The sequence below is a fragment of the Garra rufa genome, chromosome 22 (genome assembly GCF_049309525.1).
Source record: "Garra rufa chromosome 22, GarRuf1.0, whole genome shotgun sequence".
In the NCBI taxonomy this organism is placed as follows: Eukaryota; Metazoa; Chordata; class Actinopteri; order Cypriniformes; family Cyprinidae; genus Garra; species Garra rufa.
In genome coordinates, this window is record NC_133382.1 from 27,160,394 (window position 1) to 27,182,716 (window position 22,323).

The following is a 22,323-nucleotide window of genomic DNA, read 5'->3' on the forward strand; positions in this document are numbered from 1 at the left end:
GAATGCAGGGCTATAATACGTCTTAAAAGTGGAACATGGAAATATAATGGATGTACTGCGAAAAAAAGTTTTATATACTCTGTATTGTTTCCTAATAGTTAAATGTGAGATTCTGGAAACGAGAACTAAATTTAGCGGGAACGGTCAGGTCGGGAAGAAAATTATTCTAAGCGGGCAGCGGGTGAACAAAGCGTGAATATATAGCGGGAGCGGGTGGGTGCGGAATAAAACCTCGTGGGAGCGGGACTAGAAAAACAGTCCCGCGAAGACCTCTAACCTATAGCCACTTTCCTACAATAAACCCATTAAATTAAAGTCAAATAGCCAGTACTTAGCATTTGTTAGCATATCGCTACACTTTATACATAACCATTTTTAATTTCTTGTTAACCTCTGAATAAAAAAAAAAAATAGTAGTAAATTAACAAAAGCAGAAACAAAGTATTTGTTGTCTAAGTGTTTTGCATTTGTGTGGTGCCTGCGGTATCTTTGTCCCTTTCCATACTAAGGCAAATTATGTAATTCCACTGTGTTGTCGGAGTCCTTTATTTCCTCAGCTTCATTAGAGAGCGCCAGGAGACAGCCCAAAGCTTCCTCTACCTCCATCTCAAACACGCTAAACAATTAACACAGCGCTGTCGGCCCAGCTCTCCACCAGCCTAAGCAGATTACACATCCTGTTGCTCTTCTGAGCCAGGAACTGACGGTCCAATTAGAGTCTGCATTCATTGAGAGCACAACTCGCTCACTCCCTCTCCTCACAGCAATCTCGCCACTTAGTTTCTACAGAGGGAATTCACTTTCAATTCCCGCCATTGTCCTGTAAACGTATCTGAAGTGCAAATGCGATTAATCATTAAAGCCACTTTTAACAAGTAAATGAAGTAACGTTGTAGTTAATGCAGAATGTCCGGACTCCAGACTAGTTACTTTGCAGCTAATCTAACACAATGCTCCCAGTTCGCATGCATCACAGCCTGGAAAAATACTTTATGTAAGTATGCAAATGCTTTAGAATTGTGCAGTCCAGCCAAATGTGGCTTTAGGGTTTGTATTGAATGTGATGCAATAAAATATGCAGAAAAATCATAAAAAAGGTATTGAGTTGTCCTCACAAGTTACAGTTGAGGTCAAAAGTTAACATGTCCCTTTCAGAATCTGCAAAATGTTAATTATTTTAATCAAATAAAAGGGATCATACAAAATGCATGCTATTGTTTATGTAGTACTGACCTGGATAAGATATTTCACAGTCCACAAAAGAAAGTAATAGTTGAATTTGTAAAATGACCCCGTTCAAAAGTTTACAACCCCTGAACAGTTAAACTGCCTGTTGTTCTTCAGAAAAATCCTTCAGGTCCCAAAAATTCTTTGGTTTTTCAGCATTTTTGTGTATTTGAAACCTGCATGATTTTGACATCCATCTTTTCAAACTGAGGACAACTGAGGGACTCATCTGCAACTATTACTGAATGTTCAAAAGAGTCGGGGGTGAAAACTTTTGAACAGAATGGAGATGTGTAAATTTTTCTTATTTTGCCTACATATCATATTTTTTCATTTAGTACTGCCCTTCAGAGGCCACAGAAGTAAGTTCCATGTTTCCCGGAAGACAAAATTTAGTTACATTTACCCTGATCTTCAAATTTTAAAAAACAAAGCTGTGGATCATTCCGGTAAGAACACAGTATTAAGAATCAAGGGGATGTAAACTTTTGAACGGGGTATTTTTTTATAAATTATATAATAAAAATAATAATAAATATATTTTTTTCTCTTGTGGACTATAAGTAAACAAACAATCTGATTGACAAACCAACACTGTAACCCAGAGGTTCTCAACTCTGGCACTCGAGGTCCACTTTCCTGCAGAGTTTACCTCCAACCTTGATCAAACTCACCTGCCTGTAACTTTCTAGTAATGATGAAGAGCTTGATTAGCTTGTTCAGGTGTGTTTGATTAGGGTCGGAGCTAAACTCTGCAGGAAAATGGACATCGAGGGCCAGAGTAGAGAACTCCTGCTGTAACCCATCGTCCATTTTGGTAAGAGTTTTGCGTTTTTTACCAAGTACATCATAATTATGATAAAAAGTCACAATTAAGCATTAAAAAGCCATAATTATGACAAAGTCAAAATGTTTTGTTAATGACGACTTCTGATCTTACAATTATGACAACTGTTTATTTCATAATTATGGTAGGAAGTCCCGTTTTTTGGTCATTTTTGTCATTTTTTTATCTTACAATTTTAACTTATGTCAGTTGGGGTTTTTTTATCTCTGTCAGATGTTTTTATATTAATTCCAATGTTTATCACAATTAAGATGACTTAGTAATTTTATGTCATAATTATGACATTTTATATTATAATTATGACTTATCAAAACATGCTTTTTTTACATGGCAGAAACGGGCTTCCATTTCTGCCATAAGTATTATGACCTGCTTATTTAGCTGTTTATTTATTTAAGAGCAATTTTGATTTATGAAATGGATCAGCAATTGAATTGGATCAGCACCCAGCCATGTGATGATAAAATACATGTTTACCTTTTAAGTACACCATTCTCACATTCTACTAAACACAGACCTCAGTTTCACACTGTAACTATCTTGCCCTTAGCTTGCAGGGATCCATCTTTATCAAACAGAGCCGAAGCATTCATATTTTTTTTTCTACGAGTTGGTGATAAATATGACAGGACAAGGTAGAGTACACTTTTACCACGGTACAGAGGACACAGGACAAACTGCACCACAGGCATTTTAAAACCTCTGCATATCAGTCCCCTAGCCTTTAATCTAGATGACATTTCAGAAATGACTATTCTCTCTCTCACCCATACACTGCAAATCAGAAAGAGAGGTTTCCAACGTTCATGCCCACATACACACAGTGTACTCAGTGAGGGCGGTGAAACATAATGCACTCTTACTCTCAGTATCTTAATTTAATCTCCAGCGAGAGCGCACCTACACGCTGTGCATGCTTTAATGCACTCTCTCTCTGTAGTGCCATAATTTGATCCCCATTTGGGTCACACCTGGAGTGCCGCAACACACACAACACACTCCATGACACTCTATCATGATGATGATGGACTCTACAGTAATCAAGCATGCTTTTGCTACAAATTGTCTCAATTTTCTTTCTTTAATCATGTGTATCTTTTCAAATATCACTCGTTGAGCTGCCGTCTGATCGCAAAAGAGAGCGACATGTTCTCTATGCTCTGAAGTCCTGGTCAGGACTGTGAAAGGAAACTTTGAATTGCTCTTTCACAATGTCAGCTCACGAAAAGGGGGTCAGCGAGCGATCACTGCAGCACATCAGGACTTTAATCAACCATTTTGAGTGTGATAGTATTTGTGCGTGACAAAAATGGTCCTGGTGCTTTATTACAGACCTCGTTATGTAGGATGGGTAATGGCATCTGTCCGCTCTGAGTAATGAAGGAGAGAGAGAACAGAGTGAGAAGGAGAGGAATAAACAGGAAGCGGTAACGGCCGCCTCAACTGCTGCCTGTGCACTCATTTGTCCTTGTGATGAAGACACGCTTGAATACATCACCAATGGACCTGGCTTGGCCTTATTGGGTTACACACAATTAAAATCAAGCTTCTACCGGTATGCACACATGCCCACACACACACAAGGAATTGACAACAAAAGTATGTGCGAGAGAGAAACCATAAGAGTGGCTTGTTTAGGAATTAAACTACACTGGTCACTCACTATGTTTCTGATTTACTATAAAAAATGATTCATAAGAGCTGCTTGTTTGGGAAATGGACTACACTAGTCACATACTTTGTTTTTGATTCACTAAAAATAACTATTACCTCAGTCACTTGTTCAGGGATCTTGATACACTGATCAGTCTATGTTTTTGATTCACTAAAAGAGCCAACTCATAAGAGCCACTTGTTCAGGATTCAAAACTGCACTGGTCACTTTAAATGTTTTTGATTTACTAAAAAGAGCCAACTCATAAGAGTCACTTGTTCAGGATTCAAAACTGCACTGGTCACTTTAAATGTTTTTGATTTACTAAAAAGAGCCAACTCATAAGAGCCACTTGTTCAGGAACTGGACTACAATGGTCAAACTCTTTTGATTCATTAAAAAGAGCCAACTCATAAGAGACACTTGTTCAGGGATTGGACTACACTGGTCAAACTCTGTTGATTCACTAAATAGAGCCAACTCATAAGAGACACTTGTTTAGGATTTAAAAACTACAGTGGTCACTTTCTATTTTTTAGATTTACTAATAAGAGCCAACTCATAAGAATCACTTGTTCAGGGATTGGACTACAATGGTCAAACTCTTTTGAATCACTAAAAAGAGCCAACTCATGAGAATCACTTGTTCAGGAAAAGGACTACACTGTTTAAACTCTTTTGATTCATTAAAAAGAGCCAACTCATACGAGTCACTTGTTCAGGGATTGGACTACAATGGTCAAACTCTTTTGAATCACTAAAACAAGCCAACTCATAAGAGACACTTGTTCAGAAAAAGGACTACACTGTTCAAACTCTTTTGATTCATTAAAAAGAGCCAACTCATAAGAATCACTTGTTCAGAAAAAGGACTACACTGTTCAAACTCTTTTGATTCATTAAAAAGAGCCAACTCATAAGAGACACTTGTTCAGAAAAAGGACTACACTGTTCAAACTCTTTTGATTCATTAAAAAGAGCCAACTCATAAGAATCACTTGTTCAGAAAAAGGACTACACTGTTCAAACTCTTTTGATTCATTAAAAAGAGCCAACTCATAAGAGACACTTGTTCAGGGATTGGACTACACTGGTCAAACTCTGTTGATTCACTAAATAGAGCCAACTCATAAGAGACACTTGTTCAGGATTTAAAAACTACAGTGGTCACTTTCTATTTTTTAGATTTACTAATAAGAGCCAACTCATAAGAATCACTTGTTCAGGGATTGGACTACAATGGTCAAACTCTTTTGAATCACTAAAAAGAGCCAACTCATGAGAATCACTTGTTCCGGAAAAGGACTACACTGGTTAAACACTTTTGATTCACTAAAAAGAGCCAACTCATACGAGTCACTTGTTTAGGATTCAAACTACACTGGTCGCTTTCTATGTTATTGATTTACTAAAACAATCCAACTCATAAGAGTCACTTGTTTAACTACACTTGTTGCTTTGTATGTTTTTGATTCACTAAAAAGAGACAACTTATAAGAGTCACTTGTTCAGGATTCAAAACTACACTGGTCACTTTCTATGTCCTTGATTTACTAAAACGATCCAACTCATGTAAGTGTCACTTATTCAGGAACTGAACTACACTGGTCAAACTCTTTTGTCGCACTAAAAATATCCAACTCATAAGAGTCACTTGTTCAGGATTTAAAACTACAATGGTCACTTTCTATGTTTTTGATTACTAAAATGATTCAACTAATAAGAGTTACTTGTTTGGGATTTAAAATTACAATGGTCACTTTCTGTCTTTTTGATTTACTAAAAAGATCCAACTCATAAAAGCCACTTGTTAAGCAATTGGACTACACTGGTCAAACTTTTTTGATTCACTAAAAACAACTACTCGTGCATAAGAGTCAACTTGTTTAGGATTCAAATTACACTGGTGATACTCTATGTTTCTGATTCACTAACAATCCTGAACTCATCAGACAGACATACCCTTTTCTCTAATTGTACTACAATGGTCACACACAATGTTTTTGATTCAATAAAAAGAACAAGCTCATAAGTGTCACTTGTTCAGAAATCAGAATACACTTTTTACACTATGCTTTTGATTCACTAAGAAGAACCAGTTCATAATCAATTGTCTGGAAATCGTCTGTTTTTGTGTAGATTTAATTGTGGTGTTGCAGTGGACAAGATTATTTTTTCATGGTACATTAATGGAAACCAAATGGAACCAAACCAAACATCACTTACAATATTAACAATGAAACCATTAAAGCAGAAGAAATGCACAAATGTGCACAATACTTTCTATGATGCCATCTCCTGAGTCATTACCTTACTACGGTGTCCAGCTGTTGCTATGTTTATGATAAAAATGCACTGTGGTGCCAAAAATCACAATGTGAAAAGAGACCTGCAGGGACAAAGAACACAGTTTCCTGTTCCCTGCCATAAAACGCTGTTAAAAGATCAAGTAAGACCTTCCATGAGCAGCAAACCTCTTCATATCGCAGAGTTACACGTCAGCCTATAACAAAGCATCTCCCCAACAAAGGCGCTACCATCCTCTGCTGTAGCTCTGAATGCAACACAGCAGCCCGGATTTCAAGCTGTTTCTATGACTGAAGCATCTGAGTGGGAAATTCAGTTCACACCTACGTCTCCTAAATAAGCATGACTGGTCAACCCACTCTTTAGAAATTCTGCATGTACATAAAACAATGCAGTGAGTGAAACACTTGAGTTTCATTATTCTCAAAGAGGAACGGTCTCTCTAATAATCACAAACACACGCCAGCACTCTCCCACACCTCGCTTTCACCTCCATTAGTGCTATTAAAGTGTGTGCACACATGCAGACAAAATATGCTGTGTCTGCAGGTCAGCTTTAGTCGAAATTGTGAGGACACAGTCAAGCTAAATGGAATGCAAGGGAATTAATGATTAAAGGGGTGTGAAGGCATTAACTATATAGATCCAGGGACAACCTCAATTGGGGATATTTAGCACATAAGATTTAAGCACATAAGGAAAAAAATGTACCATAGAAATAAGTTTTTTAAAGTTTATGACTGTTATTGCGCCAGCTGTGGTCCGATCTCCATAAAATGTTGCATGCTTGTTTAGAATCACCTGTCGCATGTGCTCACCGGGTTTTGTGAAGTTTGGGTTTTCCTTTAGGCTTTTTAGGCTTTCTGGTATTATTGGACAGGCTCCTTTTCTAAACAACCCCGTTATAGCTTTCCAAAGGGTAAGTTTCAACATTATTTTGATAATTATTGACCTAGAGAGTGCAGAGAATTGTCCTGCAATGTTTTTTTCCAGATTGAGTGAAAAACCTAGGACTAGTTCGCTAAAGTAGGCCTTTTACATCTCAATCATTTAACAAACGATTTGATTGACAGCAGTGGTTGTAGAGGCAATGTAGTCCAGAATGAGGAGTTCTATCATATGATATGAATATTGCATGTATGCATGTATCGTTTACAGCCTTGAAAAACGTGGCCGATTTCTTGCAAATTTCTTACAGTCCTTCGGGACAATGTGTCAAACAGGCCCACAGTTTCATTCCAATCAGCCTCCGTTATCCTTGTCTAATAGGTGCTCAAACTTCATCGCCAGTGGCGGCCATGTTTTTCTGAGATACACAAATGTCCTTACAGACACTGTGGTACTTTGGACTAAGAGCATGCTTGGTTATTTTTTTATGTTGATAGGACAAATGGCTGCGTAGGTATAGCCATTTTTATGTTTTTTCCCCTCTTATAGCCCCACCAAGCTCCACAATTTTTTGTCCTGTGACTTCAGATTGAGCTCTTACATAACTGTTCTGAGTTTGGTGAAGAAATCTCATTCCGTTCAGGAGTTATAGGCATTTTACTAAAAGTGTCCCTGCCCCTTTCAAATATTTTGGCACCCCCTTTTTTTTTTTTGATAATTATTGATAATCACTCTCCAGAGAATCTTCCTGCACTGGTTTGGTTCTGATTCCAAAAACTTTGTATGCAGCAGAGGTACTTACAGCTGGCATTGGTCGCCTTTGATACCCTTGGTGGTGCAAAAGCATTTGCCCGTCAGTACCTGGCAGACGTTGGCATGGCCATTACATTTACAGGCTATAAAAGAAAAAGGGAACCGGACAGAAATGGGAGGGGGGATGAAGATTAGCAGAAGGGGAAAGGAAAGAGAGAAAAACATTGTGTAAGAACAAACACAGAGAAGTACGAGACAGCAGCTTAGATACTATGTGTGACCCTGGATCACAAAACCAGTCTTAAAGGTACTTTTTTTTTTTCATCTGAAAGAATAAATAAGCTTTCCATTTATGTATGGTTTGTTAGGATAGGACAATATTTGACTGAGATGCAACTATTTGAAAATAGAATCTGAGGGTGCAAAAATCGAAATATTGACAAAATCGCCTTTAAAGTTGTCCAAATGAAGTTCTTAGCAATGCATATTACCAATCACAAATTAAGTTTTGATATATTTATGGTAGCACATTTACAAAATGTGTACATTGAACATGATCTTTACTTAATATCTTCATGATTTTTGGCATAAAAGAAAAATCGATAATTTTTAAACATACAATGTATTGTTGGCTATTGCTACAAATATACCCATGCTACTTATTGGTTTTGTGGTCCAGGGTCATATTTAGTGAATGAAAAATGCACATGTGGCAATTTAAATAAAATATGTTGATTTCAACCTACAGAGCAAACAGCAATTCTGGGAAACAAATTCTGTGACACCATATAATATTAAAGATAACAAATAAATACAATTGACTTTAACTCAAAGATTTAAATTCAAATCAGTCTCATCAGTGTTCAGTACATCTGTTGGATCTATACTTCAGGCCAAACAAGCTGACAAAAAAAACAGTGAGATCATCTCATAGGTGGTCCCTCTCTGTTCTCAGATTTTGTTCACAGAGAAGTGAGTTTTGGCTGCATTACATGTAATGAGAACATCTTGTTACTGTCCTCAGGCAACGTCAATGATGCAAATCAAAATAATAAATTATGAACCTTAGCCACAGAGGTCAATGAACAAACATAATAGGAAATTCTCTTTATACTGCGTGCACTAGAAAATAAAACTATTACATAATCCTGGCTAAGCAGAGACAACAAAAAAAACGTTTTAAATAGATTTGAATTGAAATTAAATTTTATACATTTACTTACAAAAATCTGTATTTTATGTAATATATTTGCGTGTTTTATAACATAGACTATTGTTCAGAAGTTTGGAGTCAGTGAGATATTTTAAGGAGATGAAAGATTAAAGCATTTTACATGACATTTAAAGGGCATTTTAAATATTTGTTTTTCATTTAAATAGATAGTTCACCCAAAAATGAAATTTTTGTCATTAATTACTCAAAGCTCCAAAGCCGTAAGACCTTCATTCATCTTTGGAACACATTATTTTGATAAAATCTGACAACTTTCTGTTGAATAAAATAATTATTTTACTTTTCTTTGTCCACAAAAAGCTTCATAACATTACGGTTGAACCACTGATGGACTTTCTGGGCTTAAATGTGTCAGTTGCACTGTTGTCTATGCAGGGTCAAAAGGCTAAAAATAAGATTTAAAAAAATCTCAATTTGTGTTGCAAAGATGAATGAAGGTCTTACGGGTTTGGAATGACAAAATGAGGGTGATTACTAATGACAGAATTTCAGTTTTGGGTCAACTATTCCTTTAACTCTTATTTCAAAGCATTACTATATGACTCCCTTCAAGATCACCGGTTCTAAAACTCTGTGATACAGGTTCTCCGTTCAGATTTTTGCCACTGACAAAAACACTAGCTTTAAGTGCCACAGCCTTTTATCTCTGAAATCTATTTCCGCCTTTTTTGAGCAGTGGACTATAATTATTTCTAAAATAAGCTTTAATTCTACACACGCTCTTCACGCTGCACTAACATAACTGCAGATCATTGAGCTCTGACAGGCTTTTGTCCACAATGCTTAACACACATGACAGCATGTATAGGACCAATTCTATGCTGTCTCTAAATCCCAGCATCCTGTGGGTCGTATATCAAAGGTCTATGCTGATATGCATATGAACATCTTTTGTAAGCTGCTCTACTTTTAAGAAAGAATATGAATATCATATTTCTCAAAAACATGGGAATTATGATAGTGCCTAATGTTTGCAGGGCACAGTTTCAGGATTGACGTGCCATCAAGTATTAAAATAAAGACGGCCTTGGGCAAAAATTTCACAAAAAACATTGAGGAACACAACAAATCCATTTATATACAAAAAATATGCTGTCAAATAAAAAGACCATAAGACCTCTAAGGACCACACTTTTAAAATGTCTAAACTAACACACATTTTGTGATCGCTAGGCTCTTAGTGTTAAAGTCCTGGTGGGGGTGTTGTCTCAAATCTGTGAGCATAATGGTCTATGACAGCATATCCTGTTTCACCTAGAATGCTGTAAACTGACATCTCCAGGGCAACAGAGAACAAAATGTGAGTGCATGCCTATGTGTGATCCTACCCCTCACCTCTGGCAGTGCAACCACCTCTATGACCTCAACAGTTATTTCCCAGAGTGCTCTTTTCTCTATTACTAAGCCTAAAATGCACTGTTAGTAGCAGGTGTGGATATTCTCACCTTGGCACTTTCCGCCATTGGTTGGGTCTCCGTGGTATCCGGGCAAGCATGTTTCGCAGTGAAGGCCGGTGGTGAGGTTACGACACTGCTCGCACACGCTGCCATTCACACACGTGCTGTGGCCATTGCACTGGCATGCTGGAAGATAAAAGTTGATTGTCAGTTTTTAATTTTTAATGTCAGAGATAACTCACAGTGTTATATACAGTTAAGGTCAAAAGTTTTCATCCCCTTTTAGATTCTGCAAAACAGTAAATTATTTCACCAAAATAATAGGGATCATTCTAAATGCATGTTATTGTTTATTTAGTACTGACCTGAATAAGATATTTCACGTAAAAGATGTTTACATGTGGTCCACAAGAGAAAATAGTTGAATTTATAAAAATGACTCCGTTCAAAAGTTTATATCCCCTTGATTCTTAATACTGTGTTCTTGCCTTTAGGTCCCACAAATTCTGTATTTGAACCCTTTCCAACAATGACTGTATGATTTTGAGATCCAAATTTTCACACTGAGGACAACTGAGGAACTCACATGCAACTGAATTTGAATTTGAAGATAGAATTTGAATTAAATTTAACTTATTTTGTCTTACCGTGAAACATTTAAGTATCTTCTGTATCCACTGTACTAAATGAAAAAATATGATATTTAGGCAAAATAAGAAAAATGTACACATCTCCATACTGTTCAAAAGTTTTCATCCCCCAGCTCTTAAAGTACGTTTTTTCCTTCTGGAGCATCAGTGAGCCTTTGAACCTTCTGTAATAGTTGTATATGAGTCCCACAGTTGTCCTCAGTGTGAAAAGATGGATCTCAAAGTCATACAGTCATTGTTGGAAAGTGTTTAAATACACAAAAATGCTGGAAAATCAAAGAATTTGTGGAACATTAAGGATTTTGCAGGAAGTGCAGGCAGTTTAACTGTTCAGGACAAACAAGGGACTCACCAACAACTACCACTAACCAAAAAACACAGCTGTGGATCATTCACGTAACAACACAGTATTAAGAATCAAGGGGATGTAAACTTTTGAACGTGGTCATTTTTATAAATCAGGGCTCGAAATTAACTTTTTTACTTGGTAGCACTGGTGCTCCCAACTTCAAAAAGTTAGGAGCACCAAAAAATTTTAGGAGCACCTAATTTCGTTTTAGTAATGCGCCGATCTTGATTCTTCATGGTCAATTCTGAATGCAGATGTTTTACAAGCAAATGGGCTGATTCTGAAAGCCTTTTTTATATATTTATTTTACATCTTAAGCAATTCGTTTTGGTTTCGTTTTAACGATCCCGCGAAACTCTCGACGGTGCTGAATGTGCATTCTACAATACAAGAGATTACTGTAACAAAACCATTTGAAAGTGGGAGGACATCATGGGATTTTGAAAAGTGTGTCCCGAGTGCAAATTACGCCCCTGTGTGAGTGGAACTCTGTCGCTGAGTTATCATCTGATGTGAATTTTATATTGAGACGGAGGCGGCATAATTGTATCTGACAGAATGCTCGCTGTAGCACGAAATGTAGATTTCTTCAAAAGCAGATTGTGGAGACCTTTTAATTGTCCAAAATCAAAAGAGAGAACGGCGAACCTGTCACTGCATCAGCTCACAACAGTCTGTGCAGTAGTTAGGCTAGCCAAAGTTTTGTAAAGAAATGAAAGTAAGTCGCACCACAACAATTACTCGCACAAATGCTCCCAAATATAATTTGAGGTCGCGCAGATTAAATTTTGGGAGCATATGTTTCGAGCCCTGTAAATTCAACTATTGTTTTCTCTTGTGGACTATATGTAAATGTATTTTATGTGAAATATCTTATTCAGGTCAGTACTAAATAAAAAAATAACATGCATTTTGTATGATCCCTCTTATTTTGGTAAAATAATTAACATTTTGCAGATTCTAAAAGGACGGTTTAAACTTTTGACCTCAACTGTAAACTAAAGAACTCAAAAGTAAAGGATATTCAAACTTTTTTACGCCAAGAACTTTCAAAGGAATACCTTTCCTAAAACATGAAAGCAGCTTTATATTTTCTTCTTTTGAAAACTATATTGTGCAAAAATATTAAGAGTGATACTGCAGAGACAACAACATTATTTTTTATATTGTTATTGTACTAAAGCAGAATAAATAAATAATTAAAAACAGGATACTTTTTTCAGGATTATTTGATAAATAGAAAAGCTATCTGCATTTATAAAATAAAAAAATAAAAGTATTATTTACAAAAAAAATGCCAATTTAGATATTTTTTTTTATAAGATCATACAAACTTTTGAATGGTAGTGTACACCAAAAAATTAAATATATATATATATTTTTTTATTACTGTTAAAAAACTAGGACCGTTGATAAAATTACTGCCATTAACCTCATTACATCTGATCAGTTTTAAAACTCTATCACTTATTATTTACTATCACACTAAACAATTCATTCATTTCTTAAAGATACAGTTTACCCAAAATTTAAAATTCTGTCATTAATTACCCTCATATCGTTCCAAACCTGTAAGACCTTTGTAGATCTTTGGAACACAAAATACAATATTTTTGATGAAATCCGAGAGCCTTCTGACCCTGAGTAATTCATGACAGAATTTTATATTTTTGGGTGAGCTAATGCTTTAAATATATATAGTAGTTAACATTTGAACTGTATCAAAAAAGTTCAAAGTTGTCCTAAAACAAGAATGGGTGTTGTTTTGGTTTTAGGACAACTTTGATGAAAGGTTATGATCCACTTCAAATGTTGACTACTGTATACGTTAACTATGATAGCCCAGAACATACATCTAGTACTTCTTTCCCATCATTTTTTTTTTCCAGATCATCTTGCACTGCTTTGTGCCCTCAGGGGGTCCCTGGCTCGCAGTTTGAAACCCCTGGTGTAACAAATTTGCTCTTTAAAGGTCAAGTGTGCATGTGATTGTCTAAACGTGGGTGGTTCTCACCAGGGCACTGGATGAAGGCCCATTCAAAGCCCCGCTCTTTTGGGCAGAGCCCCGTCTCCAGCACCATGTCTTGGCTAGATTTGGATGGGCTTTTCATGGGTCCGCGATATGAACCCTCCATGCACTGCCCTCGACCGGTGTTACTAGGGTCCCCACACCAGCCGCAGTCAGGCTGCTCCAGACACAGACCGCATGTACGCAAACCAGAGCAGTTCTGAGCTGCAATGACAGAGAAAAGAAAAAGATGAGAGGCTGAAGTGAAAAGAAAGCAGATTCTGAGAAATAAACAATGAGAAACAACAAAGACACACTTAAAATGATACTTTCAAGCTCTCACGGGGCATATCACTCCACTGACTGCGTAATATGCTCTCAAATACCACCAGAAAGTTCACTCTCCCTAAAGAGCACATCAGAGCCATATGCGTCAGCCTCTTTCGGTTTGATCCACCTCCCTGGCAGCCAAATCACATCTCTTAGGATCTCAGTCCTCACAACAAGCAGCATTACACGTAAAGTGTGTTCAGGGTCAACATGATGGCAGCAATAACAGTGAAAAAGCACAATGTTAGTCATTATGCTGGCAGGAGTTCATGGATTTTCAACTGCAGGAGCTGACAGATCCTCAACAGCACCATATGATTTGATTCGGCATGCAATAAAAATCATTTGTTTAGAAGTGAGAGGATGTCTAGACGGGTTAGGCATGGAAAACAGATGAGACAAATCTGGGAATAAAAATACATCCCTGCTGATTCAAATACTGAAGTCCATGGGTTTACAGACTTAAACTTATCAGCACCCCGCAAATTAAAAGAAGTCACTGGGACTTCAGCTTGCAGATATCACTGGTTTTAAAATCATATGAAATCAAAACTGATCCCATGTTGCCACCTTTCTGGTCTTATTTTGTAAGACTCACTGATCAATACTGAAACCCCCAAAAAATCTGTTTTTGCAATCCTTCAAAATTAAGATCACAAAGCCCTATAATTTTACTCCTCCTCCACAGTCACTTGTCATTCTAAAAAGGATAGCTCACCCTAAAAAATAAAAATGCTGTCATTATTTATTCAAACTCATGTCGTTCCAAACCCGTAAGATTTTTGTTCATCTTTGGAACACAAATTAAGATATTTTTGATGAAATCCGAGAGCTTTCTGACCATGCAAAGATGGCAACAGTACTACCATGTAGGGTAGTAAGGTAGTAAGGACATTGTTAAAAAAAAAGTCCATGTGGCATCAGTGGTTTAACCTTACTTTTATGAAAAAGTACTTTCCGTGCACGCACACACACACAAAAAACAAGGTCTCGGATTTTATCAAAAACGTCTCATGGGTTCTGTTATCAATTGTGACCACAAAACCAGTCATAAGGGTCATTTTTTGACATTTTGGTGTAAACTTTTGACCTCAACTGTAAACTAAGGAACTCAAAAGTAAAGGATATTCAAACTTTTTATGCCAAGAACTCTCAAATATAATGATCCTCTCGTGAGGGACCCCTTTTCTAAAACATGAAAGCAGCTATATATTTTCTTGTTTAAAAAAACAACTATAGTGTGCAAAAATATTAAGAGTGATACTGCAGAGACAACATAATTATTTTGATTATTGTTATTGTACTAAAGCAAAATAAATAAATAGCTAAAAAAAATGAGTATTTGATAAATAGAAAAGCTATCTGCATTTATTTAAAATAAAAGTATTACTTAAAATAAAAGTCAATTCTTATTTGAATTAAGATTTTCGTTCTTAAACGTCAACAAAATAACCCTTAAAAATTTTCATCGTCTGAACACAAATTAAGATTTAAATCCGAGAGCTTTCCGACCATGCAAAGACGGCAACAGTGACATCAGTGGTTCAACCTTACTTTTATGAAGCCATGACAAATACTTTCTGTGCACAAAAAAATAAATAAAAAAAAGGTCTTGGATTTCATCAAAAACATCTTAATTTGTGTTCCAAAGATGAACATTTTTAAGGGTTATTTTGTTGACGTTTGAGATATATCATTTGAAAGCTGATAGTATGGTTTGTTAGGACAGGACAATATTTGGCCGAGATACAACAATTTGAAAATTTGGAATCTGAGAGTGCAAACATTTTTAAACATTGAGAAAATCACCTTTAAAGTTGTCCAAATTAAGTTCTTAGCAATGCATATTACTAAACAAAATTAAAGTATTGATAAAATTACGGTAGGAATTGTTACAAAAATTTCCCTTGCTGCTTATGACTGGTTTTGTGGTCCAGGGTCAGATTTATTCACCCTCAAGTCATTCCAAACCTGTATGAGTTTCCTTATTCTTCTACAAACAGTTTTAGTTACTTGACTAACATTATATGGGAAAAAAAACACTAAAATTTCTCAAAATATCTCTTATGTTCCACAGAAGAAAGTCATACAGGTTTAAAAAACACACATCCTGCTTAGTTCCTCGTTAAATACAAAATTTTTACTCATAAATGTGTGAAATTCCTGAACTAAACCCCTTATTTATACAATACCTAATGTGGCCACGCCAACAGTCAACTGTGGAGAGAGAAAGAAAAACCAAGAAAGATGAGAGACGAGTCAAACAGTAGATCTCCGGCAATGTGACAAGGACATGGTATAAACCGACTGTAAACAAATGACCTTCAGCCCACCCAAGCAGTGGCGGCAGCCGCCAGATTTAAGATCGAATTTATCAGACTGTTACAATATGGAGGTCGACACACACAAGCTCCCCACATCCCAGTGCAAATCATTGCCAGCTAAAAAAAATATATATAAAAGACGCACACCTTCACAAGTGTGAGTCAAACTCATCCAAGCATGCTCCGACAGAGACAAAGCACCCTGAAGAGAAAAAGACCAAAAAAACAGCAAGAAAAAAGTGAAGCAGAAATAGATCTTTAAAATGGCACTGACACAGGCCGAGGCTTATGGTGGAGCAGTTGAAACGTTAAGTAACCATCACTCGGACAGAGAGATACATTTTGGTGACAAAAAGGTTTCCTGAGCCAGACAGATTTGCAGAATCGTACCACCTCCTTCTGGCAGAGAGCTTTTAATTCATTTTCCATCAGACTGAACATAATGGAAGTTCTATCAGTAAGTCTGGGCCTGTCATAAAAACAGACTACAGTCAGAGTGTCCGTATGTCCCCTGAATGCTTACCTCACCGTCTGATAGGGTGAAATAAGACATTATGAGAACTTAAGGCCTTTAGTCTGAAGGACAAAGATGGCATAACAGCTGTGTAGCAAATAAATAGTCAGCAAACAAGTTGCATTTTAAACACACTAAATGTAAATGTGAACTACACATCAAGCAAAAGTGAAAAATTGGGTACATTAAGCTATTTGAGAGATGTCAAGCCTTCTTTTTTAATATTCCCTGAAGAGCGTTTATGCCAAATTATGCCGTTTCCTTAAAGTTTTTATCACTTAGCGTGTTGACGCGTGCCATAAGAATCCATTCTTGAACGGCCAAGAGGGATAAGCGAATGCTTAGGCAGACAAATTGAAACACTAATTGCACATTACAGGCGGATCAGAGGCCAAGCAGTTCAGCTAATGGGATGAAACAACAGATCTGATAGAGATGAAGAACCCACACAACCAAGGCCGCTGACAGGCACTGATTGGTTCTATCTTTCTCTGAAAGGCTCCGCAGTGCAACTTTCTCATCACTGATAAAGGGTGTACTCAAGCTGAAGCCCTTCCAAGAAACAAGGCTAAGGGGTTTATTGAGAAAACAGCTCTTGTAATTCAGATTTCATTTCGAGGGTCTCAGCACTGTATGTACAATCAAGTATTTCTATAAAGAACAATTAATCCTAATTAAAGGATTAGTTTACTCCTAAATTTAAATTTCCTGATGATGTACTGGGGTTTTTGAGGAAAACATTCCAGGATCTTTCTCCATATAGTGGACTTCAATGGTGGCCAACGAGTTGAAGGTCCAAACTGCAGTTTCAAAAAGTTCAAAAATGACCAATCGTTTCACTAGATAAGACCCTTATTCCTCAGCTGGAATCATGTAGAGCCTTTTGAAGCCAGGCTGAAACTGCAGTTTGGACTTTAACCTGCTCAAGTCCACTATATGAGAAAAATCCTGGAATGTATACCTCAAAAACCTTTGATAAAATAAAGACATGAACATCTTGGATGACATAGGGGTGAATTATAGTAAATTATTTGGAAATTTTAATTCTGGAGTGAACTAATTCATTAACATTTTTAAATAAAAATATTAAAAAATAAACCCTACCAAAACTTTAAACATTTGGGGTCAGTAAGTCTTTTTAAAATGCTTTTGAAAGAACCTGCAGTAATTTGCTCAAAAATACAGTAAAAATACAGAAAATTGTAAAATAGTTTTACATTTTAAAATATTATTTTATTAATTTAAAACATTTTAAATTACATTTATTCATGTGATGGCAAAACTGAATTTTCAGCAGCCATTACTCTAGTCTTCAGTGTCACATGACTCTTCAGAAGCTATTTTATTTTACTGATTTGGTGCCCAACATTTTTTATGTAAGACTTTTATTTGAAATATAAATTTTTTGTAACATTATAAATGTCTTTATCACCATTGCTCAATTTAATGCATTCTTGGTGAATTAATGTATTCATTTCGTTCTTTCAAAAAGAAAAATCTTACAGACCTCAAACCTTTGATCATTACAAAGTTACCAAGTTCTACACATTCTCCACCATTTGTGAGACCCTGGACCACAAAACCAGACATAACGGTCAATTTTCTCAAAATGTTCTAAAAGCAAAATAAATAAGCTTTCCGTTGATCTGAGGAATCTGAGGGTTGATGAAAATCGCCTTTAAAGTTGTTATTTATGGTAGAAAATTTACAAAACATCTCAATGCAACATATGACCTAATGATTTTTGGCTCAAATGAAAAATCTATCATTTTGATCCATACAATGTATTTTTGGCTATTGCTACAAATATACCCCGCTACTTAAGGTTTTATGGTCCAGTGTCACATATGATTACCAATAATAGTGCAGTACTCTCAGCCCCATTTAACACATTTTACTGTTACATTACTTTCTTTTTTCCCCTCAAAATCAGCTGAAAATAGAAAAAAAACAGATTCTCCCTGCAGCAGCTTATAAGCAGTGATGGCCACTATATGTAAATGTGGACACTCACACACACAGTCTCCCGTCTGCCACTCCAGACACTGGCCGTAGGGAAAGGAGATGACGTAGGCATTGGAGTCCACACAGCGTTTGGTGCTTCCACACCACATGCACTCCATGGCCTGGCTGGTACAGTTCTCACAAGTGGTACGCAGGGAGCAGGGCGTCTTACACGGGCGGGCATTCGGGTTCGGGCTCACTGCAAGGGAGAAAATATGTATGAGGTTACTGAAAAGTGAACGCTTTAGATCTTATTTGCTTATTTCCAGGTTTCCACTATAAAATAAAAGGGAATAGAAGAGTGAAACAGAAACTCACCGACTGGTTTCTCACAGATGAGGCCATCTGTGTTTGCGGTGCAGGGATTCGCCCTGAGGCCAGAGACCTGAGCTCTCTCCAGGTAAGCACAGAAGCCTGAGTCATTGGGCTCACCAGGCAGCCACTGCAGAGAGGTGTTAGTGAACGGAGACATGTCCTCCCAGCCCCAGTATGACACGTTGATCTTCCTTAGGCCAATCCATGGGGAAAGTTTCTGCGGGACAAACGCAATGAGTCACAGGAACAAAATTAGGGACTAGACTGCATCAATCATGATTATTTGACACCAACCTTCCCCTTCTGCTGGTATTTCTGCAGCTCTTCAAGCACAAATTCCACCTGCTTGGCTGTGGTAAGAGAGGCAATATTTCCTTCTAGGTTCTTGCAGTAGTGCTGAGCATTGTCAAAGCTCTCTCTGCTGGAGTTGATCTGCAGACAGGCCTCCTCAACATTGCTCCAGCCGTCTCCACACAGCTGGGCTAGAGAGAGGTCAGGAGATATAGAGGAATTAGGAGCTTTTAAGTCAAGCCTCATATTTCTTCCTATTTCTGTTTGATCTCTGTTCTTCAGAGACAGCAGGAGAGCTCTTAACATAATGAAAATTACTCTTTAGAAACGAGCGAAGCTCTAAAAGGACCAATAGCTAATTTAAGCAAAGTGGCCGGTTAAAGAAATTTCCACTGTGGAAAATGCCAAGCACAATCAGACTGAATCGTTTAGCAAATTTACAATTTAAAGAAGACAAAAGGTGTTGTGAATCTGAGGTTTCTATAGGTCAAAATTTACAAAGAGCACAGACACTAAGAAATAATGTACAATACAAATTAATGAAGATATTTAGGTAGATTACAAATAAATAGATAGTGGAGGGAAGAGAGGGGGTTTCTGTTTAAAAAAAAAAAGTGACCTTCCATCCTAAACAACATTTTAAAGTAAGCAAGATATCTTCTTTTGGCCAATATATACAATGGGGAAAATAATTATTTGATCCCCTGCTGATTTTGTAAATTTGCCTACTGACGAAGAAATGAACAGTCTATAATTGTAATGATAGTGTTTATTTGAACACTAAGAGGCAGAATAACAACAAAAAAACATTGTATTTGTAATGAGAGAAATAAGTATTTGACCCCTTCACAAAACATGACTTAGTACTTGGCGGTCACAGAAGTCATACGTTTCTTGTAGTTGGCCACCAGGTTTGCAAACATCTCAGAAAGGATTTTGTCCACCCTCCTCTTTGCAGATCCTCTCCAAGTCATTAAGGTAACTTGAACCTTCAGCTCCCTCCACAGATTTTCTATGGCATTAAGGTGTAGTCCACTCCAGGACCTTAACGTGCTTCTTCTTGAGCCACACCTTTGTTGCCTTGGCAATGTGTTTTGGGTCATTGTCATGCTGGAATACCTATCCACAACCCATTTTCAATGCCATGGCTGAGGGAAGGAGGTTCTCACCCAAGATTTGACGGTACATGACCCCGTCCATCCTCCCTTTGATGCGGTGCAGTTGTCCTGCCCCCTTGGCAGAAAAATACCCCCAAAGCATAATGTTTCCACCTCCATGTTTAACAGTGGGGATGGTGTTCTTGGGGTCATAGGCAGCATTCTTCTTCCTCCAAACACGGTGAGTTGAGTTGATGCCAAAGAGCTTGATTTTGGTCTCATCGGACCACAACACTTTCACCCAGTTCTCCTCTGAATCATACAGATGTTCATTGGCAAACTTCAGATGGGCCTGTGCATGTGCTTTCTTGAGCAGGGCGCTGCAGGATTTCAGTCCTTCACAGCGTAGTGTGCTACCAATTGTCTTCTTGGTGACTATGGTCCCAGCTGCCTTGAGATCACTGACAAGATCCTCCCGTGTAGTTCTGGGCTGATTCCTCACCATTCTCATGATCACTGAAACTCTACTAGATGAAATCTTGTATTGAGTCCCAGACAGAGACAGACCTTGTGTAGGTCTACAATCTTGTCCCTGACATCCTTGGACAGCTCTTTGGTCTTGGCCATTCTGGAGAGTTTGGAATCTGATTGATTGATTGCTTCTGTGGACAAGTGTCTTTTATACAGGTAACAATCTGAAATTAGGATCTCAGCTTGTTACCTGTATAAAAGACACCTCGGGGCCAGAAACCTTGCTGATTGATAGGGGATCAAATACTTATTTCACTCATTAAAATGCAAATCAATTTATAACTTTTTTTTGTTGTTGTTATTTGTCTCTCACTGTTAAAATAAACCTACCATTAAAATTATGGACTGGTCATTTCTTTTTCAGCGGGAAAATGTACAAAATCAGCAGGGGAACAAATAATTACGATCCCCACTGTAAACCCAAAATGCACTGCGGCTAGCTCAACTGAATAAAATTAATCTAGGAATACAAATAATTGGAGAAAGTGTTATTTTAGATTATGGACTCATGTTTTGACAGTTTAAAGTTAATTTTGTTGTATAACGTGTAAAAAATGCCTAACAAGCCTAATTATGGCTTTCAGTCTCTTTTCACAAAATAAAATGTGATCCTGGACCACACAATTAGTCATAGGGGTCTATTTTTCATCTGAAAGGGTCAATACATCATCTGAAAGCTGAATAAATAAGTCACTAATGTATGGTTAGTTAGGATAGGACAATAATTAGCTGAGATACAACTATTTGAAAATCTAGAATCGCGAAAATTGCCTTTAAAGATGTCCAAATTAAGTTCTTAGCAATGGATATTACTAATCAAAAATTAAGTTTTGATATATTTGTGGTAGGAAATTTACAAAATATGGAACATGATCTTTACTTAATATCCTAATGATTTTTTGCATTAAAAAAAATTGATGAATTTGACCCATACAATGCATTGCTGGCTATTACTACAGGGTCACAAATATCTCTTTTAATATCCTCTGTCATTCTTACCAGGAAGGGTGTGGCATTCCTGCTGTTGAGGATCCCATTGGCAGCTGAGGTTAAGGGAGCAGCTTTTGCAGTTGGCCATCTTGCTGCAAATCTGCTCATTTCTGATTGGGCATTTGGTGAAGTTCTTCACAGTCTAGTAAAAAAAGGCAAAAGAGATATCAACACACACTAGTGCAAAGAATTGTGTCATGTAACACCGGTGCCCTCTGCAGGTCGACTTACAGAAGTGCAGTTACTGAGAGCTGAGATGCACTTCTTGCTGTCACACCACTGACATCCATTAGTGTTGGCGGTACAGCTGGTGCAGTCTGAGAAGCGGTAACATCTCTCATCCACTGTGGCTACAGCAGAGACAGATGGAAAAAGAGACAAAGTAGAAACATAAGGCAGAGATGCAAAAAGTCTAGTCTAAAGGGAAATCACGGCCCTTAGTATTAATATCCAACAGTTGTGAGGCATACATTAATCTAGAGAGAGATCTAAGCTGTTCCACAGCCAACTCTCATATCAGACCTTTAACCAAAGTAGAAGAGAAACATTTAGCACTTCAAACACCTTCCATTCCCCATTTACTTCTAATCGCAAGACTTCAAACAGTGTGGCT

General features: G+C 37.2%; 1 protein-coding gene across 1 annotated transcript in view; it reads right to left on the minus strand.

Annotated features, from left to right (window-relative positions):
* Positions 1 to 7,721: 7,721 nt before the first annotated feature.
* The window catches only part of atrnl1b (attractin-like 1b), a 46,778-nt gene continuing 32,176 nt past the window's right edge, over positions 7,722 to 22,323 (minus strand). Inside the window, exons 13-20 of the mRNA XM_073827891.1 lie at positions 21,942 to 22,060; positions 21,720 to 21,852; positions 19,096 to 19,283; positions 18,805 to 19,018; positions 18,497 to 18,685; positions 13,321 to 13,539; positions 10,356 to 10,493; positions 7,722 to 7,819 (exon numbers count right to left, since the gene is read on the minus strand). Coding sequence (XP_073683992.1) covers positions 7,722 to 7,819; positions 10,356 to 10,493; positions 13,321 to 13,539; positions 18,497 to 18,685; positions 18,805 to 19,018; positions 19,096 to 19,283; positions 21,720 to 21,852; positions 21,942 to 22,060 — 1,298 coding nt within the window. The remainder of the gene's footprint in view (positions 7,820 to 10,355; positions 10,494 to 13,320; positions 13,540 to 18,496; positions 18,686 to 18,804; positions 19,019 to 19,095; positions 19,284 to 21,719; positions 21,853 to 21,941; positions 22,061 to 22,323) is intronic.